Source organism: Sapajus apella, unplaced genomic scaffold, assembly GCF_009761245.1.
Source record: "Sapajus apella isolate SASKATOON/1434 unplaced genomic scaffold, GSC_monkey_1.0 scaffold1, whole genome shotgun sequence".
Taxonomy (NCBI): Eukaryota; Metazoa; Chordata; class Mammalia; order Primates; family Cebidae; genus Sapajus; species Sapajus apella.
The window spans coordinates 64,349,651-64,362,354 of NW_022436941.1; the positions used below are offsets into that span (position 1 = coordinate 64,349,651).

At 34.5% G+C, this 12,704-nt stretch overlaps 1 protein-coding gene across 4 annotated transcripts in view; it reads left to right on the forward strand.

The window, feature by feature from the left end:
* POC5 (POC5 centriolar protein) overlaps positions 1 to 12,704 on the forward strand; it is a 39,246-nt gene that overhangs the window by 23,966 nt on the left and 2,576 nt on the right. For all 4 annotated transcript variants that reach the window (XM_032278027.1, XM_032278019.1, XM_032278033.1 and 1 more), the window contains 3 exons: positions 519 to 672; positions 4,412 to 4,689; positions 11,335 to 11,511. In XM_032278027.1, the coding sequence (XP_032133918.1) occupies positions 519 to 672; positions 4,412 to 4,689; positions 11,335 to 11,511 (609 nt within the window). The remainder of the gene's footprint in view (positions 1 to 518; positions 673 to 4,411; positions 4,690 to 11,334; positions 11,512 to 12,704) is intronic.

The window sequence follows — 12,704 nt, forward strand, 5'->3', positions numbered from 1 at the left end:
AGGCTCACTCTGCATTTCAAATATAGAAGGTAACATTTACTTTATAAAAATTGTTAATATTGCAGGCATGTAGTAATTTTTTTTCTGAGAGGGCTATCTGTGGCTCGTAATGTATTTTGTTTAACATCCTACATAAAAGTTTTATGGTAAAAAATAGCATATCTTTTTGTAAAATGAAAATACATCAGCAATCTTCAATGGGTCTAGATAAAATTCCCCTTGTTTGAGCCTTGATTTTAAGGTTAGGAATGAAAGCAGTTTGTTGATGGAGATAATAGAGGTAAGGTGTAGCTTTTTTTTTTTATCCTTTCTGTTTTTTTTTTTTTTTTTTTTTGGCTATAACTGAATAAAGTACAGCAAGGATATACCTTTTAAAATAGATTGAACATAGCAGAAGAGGTAAGTGGCAGACTTTTTAATATTTCACATGCGAATAATCTCAGAGTATGTATCTATTTTTTTGACAGTATTCTTCCTTGTATCTCAAGTTGTTTTGTTTTTTAAAATTTTTATTGTAGTTATCCGGAGCTTTGGAAAATGCAAAAGCTGAGATTCAAAGAATGCAGCATGAAAAAGAGCACTTTGAAGATTCCATGAAAAAAGCTTTCATGAGGGGTGTATGTGCATTAAATCTTGAAGCCATGACTATATTTCAGAACAGAAATGATACAGGTTAGTATTTCATTGAAGATTCTCTGCCTACTTTCGAGAAATGATTTGAGGAGATTTTGTTGACTGGTATGGTCTGCAGTACTAATAATCTGAAGTAAATATGTTGCATCCAGGTGCTGATATTCTTAGTTCCATGGTGTCATATCCAGCCTTAAATCTGCCATGAAAATCAGCTCAGTCATGTTTACTTATGGTATCTTAGGGCTGATCAAATAAACTGTCACTCCTAAGTATTTAAGCTAAATGTTAAAGTAATATTTTAATGTGTAACATGATTTTAAGGCTCTTTTAACTAAGAATTGTAATGTCTTTTTAAGTACAAAATTTCTAATTTTGTCTTTTCCTAAGTAGCCAAATTTCTTGGACTATTTTGGTAATATTTGTTATCTAGTCATGGTTTCTTATTTTTAAAATTCCTAGTCTTTGGGTTGAAGGGAGGCCTCAAACTCATTGCAGCAAACATAAATATAGGCCTATCTATAGAAGTAATTTTATTTTATTTTTTAATCCACATATTGCCTGACATAGGAGTGGTTTATGTAGTAGTTTTGTCAGCATGGCACAGAAAAGCCCATAACTAGAATCCTTTACCACCAATTTACCAAGGGGCCAATTTTCTTCACTGGGCCTTAGATTTCTTCTCTGAGCAAAGGAGGTAACATAAACCTTCCTTACCTGCTTCCTAGGGGCTTCTTGTGGGATGCAGTAAAACATCTGAAAGCACTTTGAAAGACAAAATCCACTTTAACATGTAAGATGATAGTCATGATATAATTATCGTAGTTTTAATTCAAGTCAACCTCTCAAGATTTTGTAAATTATTAACATGATTTCAATCCAATGAATAACTTCTTGTGCTTGTGATGCCCTTATTTTAAAACATCAACAAACATTTATTATTTAAAGCATGCATGTTGTGTGGATAGTAGTAAGTTTAGGTAAATTGCTTTCTATATGAAGTGGTTGTGCTGTGTGGTCCATATTTAATTTAAATCATGGAATCTCAAGGCTGAATAGTTTATCTTGCTAATGCCTAGATGAGTACTTGATTTCTTCAGTAAATGGTAATTTATTTGAGTATCAATGTTGAAAACCAACTCACCACCTTCAATGATAGAATAGTTTGTTTCAGTTCTAAGTATTAGCAAGTTGTATGTTGCAAATTGAGAAATTTAATTGTTTACTTGGAAGAAATAATAGGTTTCCCAAGTAAAGTGACAAATTCTTATTAGAACTTCTTACATTAAATTACAAGAAACCTGTTTCTTATAACCTACTTAAGAAGATTTTGAATTGACTTAGGAGAGTGTTTCCTACCTTAATAAATTTACCATCTTAAAATTTAAATTGAAATACAGCTGTGTCTCCTAAGGCCGATATCCATAACAGGATTTGAAGAAAATGCCTTCTGCTAATTACACAACATGATTTGTTTTGTTCCTGTTACTTTTAAAATGATGAGAAAGATGACAAGAATAGTAAAACGTGCATTAGCAATAATGTTGATAGAGCTACCAAAAGCAAAAGTTCAGTATAATTCGGCAGATCTCCTTTGTGACATTTAGGTTTTATGACATTTTAATGACACCTATTTTTTTAAATTCTCATAAGAAAAAAATTAATTCTGGCCCACTTCTATTAAAACAATTGTTTTTTATAATGCAGTTTTTAATAATGCAAAGTTCCTAATGCACCTGTCTTGTTAAAGCAAACTAAATATTTGGTTTTTGATTTGTCCCTATTCTTTGATGTCTGTAATTTGTAGTGCCTCTCATGTTGTGCAGCATCGTAAATCTTACCATAAATTAGAGGTTTTTAATGAAGAAGTTAGAACATGACAATAAAAATGTCCTTAAAATGATGTCTGCCAATTTTAAAAGCAATTTTAGGCACAGTAAAAAAAAATACTTGACAACTAAAAAATTTACCCCAGCTAAAATGAGATTAATTATTAAACTTGAGTTATCTGATAAAGAGGAACTGCATAAATCAGCCCATAATAGCAAGAGTTGGTCACCTGCTTCTCTTCCAAAATATCCCATGGCCAGACCTGACCTTCGTACTGTTTCTACATCTCTTAATGTCTGCCACCATCTAAAGATAGACACTCAGAATCTCTATCAAAACATGTCAAAACTCAATGTCTGTTTTGTTTTCAAGTTGAAAGTATTTCTTTTTTTTTTGCAATTCTTTTTTTTCTTTATTTCATTTTAGGTTTTGGGGTACATGTGAAGAACATGCAAGATTGTTGCATAGGTACACACATGGCAGTGTGATTTGCTGCCTTCCTCCCTATCACCTATATCTGGCATTTCTCCCCATGCTATCTCTCCCCAACTCCCCATGGCCTGCTGTCCCTCCCCTGTTTCCCCCCAACAGACCCCAGTGTGTAGTGCTCCCCTCTCTGTGTCCATGTGTTCTCATTGTTCAACACCCACCTATGAGTGAGAACATGCGGTGTTTGATTTTCTGCTCTTGTGTCAGTTTGCTGAGAATGATGGTTTCCAGGTTCATCCATGCCCCTACAAAGGACACGAACTCATCGTTTTTGATGGCTGCATAATATTCCATGGTGTATATGTGCCACATTTTCCCTGTCCAGTCTGTCATCAATGGGCATTTGGGTTGGTTCCAGGTCTTTGCTATTGTAAACAGTGCTGCAATATATTTTATATTGAATTAGTCCCTTTCATCAGAGGAGTTCAGTTCAGAGGATCTAGGTAGGCACTGTAATCATTGTTAAACTTCTTAAGGTAACTATTACTCTACAAATTTTCTATACAGATAGTCTAAGGTAAAGACTTATGCAGAAGTCCAAATCTCTGGATGGAAAGAAAACTGCATAGAAAACCGTTTAAACATAGGACTTACATAATGCCCTCTGTTCAGATGTTCTGAAACAGCTCATTGACTGAATTTCTAAACCCTCACCATGCTGTTTGGTACCACACAGATACAGTCTTAAGCAGAAACTAACCAAATTGTAATTCTAGAGAGAAAACATCTAAAATTGGAAGAAACCCTTTGTACTTGCCTCTGGAATTTGACATTATTGGCTCCTTAGATCAAGATTAAGGTTCAGTTTTGAAGGAAGGTTACTAATTAGGGTGTCACTACAAATCAGTTAGTGCACAAATATGCTCTTGATTTATGATTTATATAATTTATCTGCAAGAACCCATTTCTTTTACAATGTAAAAAGTAAAGATTTTAGTTTTATTGATTTGTTTTTGTTTTCTGACAACTCAAGAACAAAAACAAATTTTTAGGATAGGCACAATTCATGAACATGAGGGAGTACAGTGATATCAGAAAGTGGTTCTAAAGGTCTATTCCAGGCCATTTTGGCCTTTTATCAGGATGTTTGTATGAACTAATACAAAAGGACCTAGATCTCTAGGCTCACTGTGACCATATTTTTGTGACAGTTGTGTTAGCTAGAGTCCCAGCTGAGTACGTAATTTATTTTCATCTTTTATATAAAAGAATGAAACGGTGAGTACAGTGTATGTACTAACATGTGGAAGGAAGTAGTCTGAAGTTTTTAGTGGTTAGTGCTGACATTAACCAGTTAATACTGACAAACTGTATTAACTAAACATTGTATCTAATGTACTATAAAGAAATATCTAAATTTTTGTTAGGACCAAACTTTATCCAGTATGTATTTTCATTGTTTGGAGGATAATAGTAGCCCTAACCTGGAATAATTTGAATGGAATTAATTTGTGATTTATAGGGATAGACTCCACAAATAATAAAAATGAAGAATATGGTCCCGGTGTTCAAGGAAAAGAACATTCTGCTCATTTGGATCCTTCAGCTCCTCCGATCCCATTACCAGTTACATCACCACTGCTGCCATCCCCACAAGCTTCGGTGGGAGGAGCCAGCGCAAAAGCCGTTCCCTGTGCTGCTTCGATGACTGCTACCAGGGCTGCTTCCGCATCTTCTGTTCACGTTCCTGTTTCTGTTCTTGGTGCAGGATCTGCAGCTACTGCTGCATCAGAAGAAATGGTTAGTACAGTTTATATAGGTCCCACCTATGAAAAGGGCTCAAAAGCTTGTTTGTAAATTGAATATTTTGAACTCATAAAATAGTTTCCTATGGAGGGAAAAAAAAATCTGTGTGGTATTTAGGCAAAGTCACAGAAAATATTTAACATACAAAGTGACTAGAACATTAAATTGTAATGAAAATACCTAAAAGTGCTATCACAGTAGTGATAATTAAGACAAAGAACATTTTTATATTTTTCAAAAATTATATAGGAAAAGTAGATTTAATTTGAGAAAGAACTGATGACAGACTTTAAGTTTGAAGAACACTAGTGGGTGTTTTCAAAGGCATGGGACTTTAATGTTTATTTAATTTTATATTTTCAATTCAGCTAACCTTTTTCCTGAATGCAAATATATCACTAACACTGCTCTATAGTGACTACATCTTGATTGAGTTTTAATTTCTAATTCGTAATTGGAATGGAGATAGAAATAGTTTTTCCTAGAATCTGTGAGCTTCTATTAGAGAAGTGCCAAGAGGATAGTGTTGAATGGGGATGGAAGATTTGTGTAAGAATTTGCCTGAAGTGAAATTGATCAAGCTATTAATATGGTAAGAGCCTGGATATGGTGGCTTATACCTATAATCCCAGTACTTTGGGAGGCTGGGTGAAAAGTTTGCCTGAGGCCAGAAGGTTGAGAACAGGCTGGGCAACATAGTGAGACCCTATCTTTATAAAAAAGTAGAAAATTAGGTGTGATGCCATGAATTTGTAGTCCCAGCTACTCAGGAGGCTGAGGCAGGAGGATCACTTGAGCCCAAGAGTTCAAGGTTACTACAAATTATGATTGTACCACTACACTCCAGCCTAGGCAACGAACGAGACCCTGTCTCTAAATTTTTTTTTTTTAAACTAGAGTTTCAGATGAAACACACTGTGGCTCTAACTCCTTAGCCTCCTGTTGTTAAACTTGTATTCTAGAAATCATATTTCTCACATAAGGGTGGAGTATGGATGCAAGCCAAGCTTATCAGACTCACCTGTGCAGAGGTTTTTCCCCCTCCCCTGCCCAAAAAAACACTATGAACTTCTTCCATGCTGTGGTGTGGATCTGGCATAAAGGCAGGTATAGTTTTATAACGTTCCTGAGATGATTCTGATTTGCTTGTCTTCCTCTTCTCCCCAACTCCTAGCCACTTACATAAGAGGAAAGAAGAGGCAGAATAAGTTTTAGGTCTTAAAGTTCCCTTGGCAGGCCATCAGAAGGTGCCATGCTCTGGACAGCTGTCTGTAGCCAAAGGAGGTATTGAGACAGACAAGTGGTCATCTTTAGCATCCTAGAAGATTTGAATTTCTACCTTTCAAGAGCTCTAACTTTGGGGAAAAATACGTTGAAATCAGTTATTCAACAATTACTGGAGGAAAATACATTGAAATCAATTATTCATCAATTACTGACACAAAGAGGTTGAAAAATATCTAGCACATGGCTAAGAGAAATTTGTGTGGGGGAGTTTTGACTTAGAAATAAGACACTGGCCAGGCGCAATGGCTTACACCTATAATCCTAGCACTTTGGGAAGCCAAGGCAGGTGAATCACAAGCTGGGCATGGTGGCACATGCCTGTAGTCCCAGCTAGGGAGGCTGAGGCAGGAGAATCAAGACCAGCCTGGCCAACATGGTGAAACCCTATCTATAAAAAAATACAAAAAAATTAGCCTGGCATGGTGCCATGCGCCTATAGTCCCAGCTACTTGGGAGGCTGAGGCAGAAGAATCGCTTGAACCTGGGAGGCGGAGGTTACAATGAGCCAAGATCATGCCACTGCACTCCAGCCTGGGTGAGAGAGCAAGACTCCCATCCCTCACCCCCCCGCCCAAAAAAAAGACACTGAAATTCAACTGTGACATATTTTCAGCTGTGTTTATTTTCCATTATTACACATTTTGAAGTGTGATCCTGTACAGATGGCCTCATTTAAACACTCACTCGTTGTGTTCATGTTCTGGTTTCTCATTCGTCTTGCATATGCAGATAACACATGCAGAGATAGATTTTTCAAAATTCTCTTCCTAAAATATGACTACATGGGTACATCTGCATTTATATGTAAACCTGAATATGTATGGAAAGAACTGAATGAATAAGTTTGCTTAGCATCCTTTTTATTGCTAATTTTTTGAATAATCTGGTCATTGGAGATAATGTTGAAGTTTTTGAAACCTTAAAACCATAATATTTTGTAGACAGCCCTTCTACATCTGTCCCACCCCACTATATCCACTTCTTCAAAAGCAGATACACACTCTATTTCATTCACATAAGTAAGTGGCTTTTAGGGCCAGGAAGAAAAGAGAATCACAATTAAATCTATCTCTAAGTATAATCTTAGTTTTCTTCCTTCCTTCCTTATATAATTAAAATACTCAGATTGGCCTCAAATATGTCTTTTTGTTTTTAAAAGAACCTTGATAACAAAAGTAGGAACACATCCAGTAATTGGCTAACTTACTGTGAAACCGTCATTGTTGGGAGTAGGAAAAGAAGAGAGAGATTTGCAATCCTGCCTTGGTTATCTTTCTTTTTTTTTTTATCATCGAGGCGTCCTACTAAGAGTCAAGGATTTTTTTTTTTTTTTCAGGTTTTCTTGATATTTCCAGTAGCTAACAGGAGATAGGTGCAGAAAGTACAGATAATTAGCAATCAAATAACTGGAGAAAGGAAGATTACCATGCTAGTAAAATAATATCTTCATATTTAAAATGGTTTTCTTTAATGCAGGCATCCTCAGTATGTTAAAGACAATATCAGGATTTCATGGTGGAAACCATTTTTCAAAAAAGGCTAGACAGTTAATACAAGCAAGCCTATTGCAGTTCATAAAGTTGAACAGTAGATGGCATTTTATTCTTTTTCTAACTCCAATTGGAATAATTGAGGGGAAATATTTTTTGTTGAATTTTAAAGCTATTTGGTAAAGGCCTTTAGTGAAGTTTATCTTCTAACTTTCCTCTTCATTCGAATAGAAAGTGAAAGGCTATCATTAGGGAGTTGGTCCTGCTTTCTCCATTTTATAATTGAGGAAATTGAGGCTTAGGAAGTATGCAACTTGCCTATGCACACAATTAGTAACTGAGTTGGTAGATAGACTTTGACAATCTGATTTAGACCTCTTACTTTTAATCAGTAATCTGTACTGTCTCTTGTCAAACATTAAGATATAATACTCTTTTTTATGTCATTTCCTGTTTTTCTTATTCCTTTCAATTTTGTTGCTTATGTTGATATGGCTAAAAATGCTAGAATTTTTATTTTTATAGTATTTTTTAAAGTCAGCTAAGCTGATAAATTTAATGAACTCTAACATTATTGGTATCAGCAAGTGGTCATTTAATTTAAAATGTATGTTAAAGCAGAGAATGATACATACCTAATACATTATTTTATCCTAAATCATAAATATCAGTTTGCTAGTTTTTAATGTGGAGCCAAACTGGATGTGGGTTCAAAGATTGTAATTGTCATCTTTTTAAATATAAACCACACCCAATATATTTTCTATGATTTCTAGTTTCAGTTTCTGTAAAGCATGAACCTAACAAAACTTTCCAAACAATCTGATTATAGAATCCTTCTAGGTTTTTCTTTCCTCCCCCTAATTTAGTAGCAGCTTTTTTCTAACTTATCTTTATGAATTCTTTGTAAAATGTCCTTATGCATTTTCAAAACAACTTTTTCAATTTATACAATTTTTAATACATTACATAAGTATTACTAACAAGTACAAATAGCAAACCATTTGACAACTTCTATTTAATTCAAATGAGTATATTGAGGTTTCTTTTAAAGGGCATTTTATGGCCAGGTGCTGTGGCTCACACCTGTAATCCCAGCACTTGGGAGGCTGACACAGGCAGATCACGAGGTCAAGAGATCAAGACTATCCTGGCCAACATGGGGCAACCATTAGCTGGGCATGGTGGCACATGTCTGTAGTCCCAGCTAGGGACCCGAGGCAGGAGAATCACTTGAACCCAGGAGGTGGAAGTTTCAGTGAGCTGAGATCGCGCCACTATACTCCAACCCAGTGACAGAGCGAGACTCCATGTCGAAATAAATAAAGTCATTTTATTGACAGGAGTATATATTTTCAAATTATTGAAGGTATTCTAAAGCAATTCTGAGCTGGGTTGAATGAAGTTTATCATCTATGAGTATTTTTCCCGCTACTCTAACTTTCTTCAGTCCAGACTTCTCTAGTTTTTCATTCATACCTGAAGCTTCAGATGAGAATCTCGGCTACTGAGGAGACACTCTTTAGGCTTGATTGTGCAGGAGGAAAGTTATAAACTCAATTGTACTTCATTTTCCACATTTTGGCAATGAATATTCCTACCAGCAATTAGTTTTCTATTTTAAAATAGCATTTAAGCATCTTTAAGAGTTTATAAAATCTTTTTTGTCCCTTATTTTAGTAAGTAATGGGTTAAAGTTTCCCTCAGGCCAGAAGCATAAATTTAGTCCACAAAAACACATTTGTAAACATTTTTAAATCTGAGATTTAGTTTATCAAATTTATATGATCCATAAAAGTTTATGGCTTAAAAAACCAAATCATTTTTACAAGGACTATAGTGAGAAACGGTCCTCTAAATCCCTCTCCCTGTGAGATGTTTCTTCTGTTTTCCGTTTTTTCCTAAATAATATGTTTATATCATTTCTACATTTATTAATTTCAGACATTATCTGTTAACTTATTACAGATAAAAGGATTTGGCCTCCTGATACCACCTTATTCCTTCTCTCTCTCTTCACTTTCCTCATCCTCCCTGGATGTAAATATTTAGATATAGATATTCCAATTTCAGATTAAATCATTTATGATGACTAATATAGGTAAGCCATGAATGTATACTATGACCACATTTCCTTTCTAGTATAATGGTTTGTTCTTAGAATTAATTGCTTCATTTTTATCTTTGGTTTTTTATCCAACTGTAGTGAATTATTTCCAAACTCTCCAAGAGATTACAAAACCCCACTGAATGCTATTTTCCATAGGGTCTTCCAAAAATATCAATACTCCGTCATTTTAATTTTCCCAGAGACATCTCTCCTGAAGCCCACTCTCTTCCCATTTCTGTATACAGCTGTGACTGTGTGTAGCTAGAGGCAGCTATATGGAGAATCAGAGATGAACTATAACATATTGGGAAAAGATCGGTACTAAATAAATGCCTTTGGAAAAAACTGTTTAGAGAAAAAATGAATTTAGATTAATACTTCACACTGAAATTTCAGGTGTTTTAATAAATTAAGCCAAAATAAGTAAATGTTATAAGAATATAACTGCCTCAGCTGTCCAAAGCTGGTTGTTTTGGTTTTGTCGTGGAAGCAAGAGGAAATGAACGACAGGTTTAACCATAACTTAAAAAAAGTGTATGTGCATTGAAAAAATAAAAGAAATCAAACAGGGAAAACATTTACATTCTTAGATAAGTATCTGTAATTATTAAACAAGCTTACTATTCATCAGGAACTATCAAAAAATTTTAAGTATGAATACCCTTTCAATTTTTGGCAAATAAAGAGTATAGATAGTTGACAAAATGGAATACAAATATGAAACATTAATAAAGAACCACAAATTGAATAGTAGACTTTACCTCAGACTTCAGTGAGCAGCTGTGTAATTGATTGACAGTGGAAAAATAGTCCACTTATGCATTATTCCTGCTGTAAATATTTTTCTGGAGTATCATTCAGCAGTAAGCAACAAAAGCTGTAAGAGTTGATAATACCTTTTTATATGATTGGCCCATCTTTTGCAATATATTATACAGAAATAACTCTCAGAAAAGGATTTTTCTTTTGCAAAATGTGCTAAATGTAATAGAAAAAGACAACATAGTTTGTTGGTATAAAAACCATCTCATTAAGAACTATACTGGTCTGTGTGTTACTTCATGAAAAGAAGTATGTTAACGAGAAGAGAAAAGGCAGAACACAAAAGCATGTGTGTAATGATAATATTAATTATCATTAATTAATAAGGATCAAAAAGTCCATAACACAGATTAATGGTTCCCAGGGGTTAAGGATGGTTGGGGAAGGAATGGAGAGATGGGTATGACTGTCAAGGCTGGCCCGAGGGAGATCTTTGTGGTGATGAGTATTCTGTATCTTGACTGAGTGATAGTTAACGGGAACTTAGGTGATAAAATGACAGAAATCTATACACAGGCATTATCTCATGGTGAGCTTCGTGGTTTTGACTTTGTTATATACTAATTATGTAACATGTAACCATGGCAGGAAACTGGGTGAAGAGCACACTGGGCTTTTCGGTATGATCTGTGCACCTTCCTATAAATCTATTATTATTTCAAAATAAAAAGATAGCTTTTTAAGTTACTAAAATCTTATAAAATTGTTGGCATACTAAGGTTAAAGGGATATTTTAGGGTGTTCAGTTTTAGGTTTTGCTTTTTATCTTGTGATTTTGTTTATTTTTTCCATGTTAAAGTTGGCTGAATATACAGCTATTTTAAGTGCCTGTGTATTGTCTTCATAATTTATGAAATCAAAAGTAACAGAAATTTTGCTGTGGATTTTCTGCTACCTTGTCACTTGTTTTATTTTTTTTCTTCTTCTTAGTATGTACCAAGAGTTGTAACCTCTGCACAACAGAAAGCAGGAAGAACTATTACAGCCCGGATCACAGGAAGATGTGATTTTGCTTCAAAAAACAGAATTAGCAGCAGTTTGGCTATAATGGGTGTTTCTCCTCCCATGAGCTCAGTTGTTGTGGAAAAACATCATCCAGTCACAGTGGTGAGTTCACATTTGATGACCTTTTGTCAAAGATTCTTTTTCCTGAGAGTTCATAAACTGGTAAACACTTACAGAACATGTTGAGAAGATAAAAATTCATGATGACTGGTACTTGTTCTGCCGTTTCCTGTTCATTTTTTTTATACTTGTATTTATGAAACCTGCTATAAGTCTACCTTTCCACCATTGGGAAATTAATTTCAGAAACATTGTTTCTTCCAAACAGTGTAAAAATTGTAAAATACTAAAAGAAATCCAGTGTGTTTGTGGTCAAAAGAGTAAAATATGTAAATGATTTATTATCAGTTTAAAAATAGACAAAAATTGTTCAGTCACTAGCTGCTCATGTAGCAGATACTTGATTGTAAGTAAATTTACCTACATTTTATAGTTTTTAATTTTTGTTTCTTTTTTTAAAAAAGTCTTCCACTTTTTTCAATACAATTGTCAGCATGTTTTTAGTTAAACAAAATTTAAGTTGAAACAAATGCACCTGATATAAAGAAGGTGCATTGAATTTGAAGCAAATATTTTAAAACCTAAGTTAGTGCTTCAACTTTGCTACTTATTGCCTTTGTGATAGATACAAATCAAGTAAAGTATTTGAGCCTCCACCTTCTCTTCTGTAAAATGGGGTTAATAAGAATAGTGAGCTCCTAGGGTTATTGTTAGGATTCAAGATTAACTGAGATAATATAAAAATTAAATGAGATGTATTAAGGCATTTTTTAAACTGTAAAACCATAAGCAAATTTACTGAAAGTTACTAGAAAAAGATACATGGAATATCTCTGAATTATTTTCTACACATGCATACAAATCAACAATTATCTCAAAAAGTATCATAAGTGTAATGATAAGAACATCCCTAAAGAGAAAGAAGGATTTTTTTTGTGGGGGAGGGAAAGGTTTGCTCTTGTCACCCAGGCTGGAGTGCAATGGCTCAATCTTGGGTCACTGATAGATTCAAGCAGTTCTCCTGCCTCAGCCTCCCAAGTAGCTGGGATTACAGGAACCCACCACCACACCCGCTTATTTCAAGAATATATTTTAAAAGAGAGTGCTCTGTATAAATTCTCAGCATTAGACAGCATTCCTGTGTACTTACTAAGTATTAACAAAAGTATATGGAATGATTTTAAATCATTTTTTTCCTGAATACTAGATGGTTACTAGATGATTAAATGAAGACA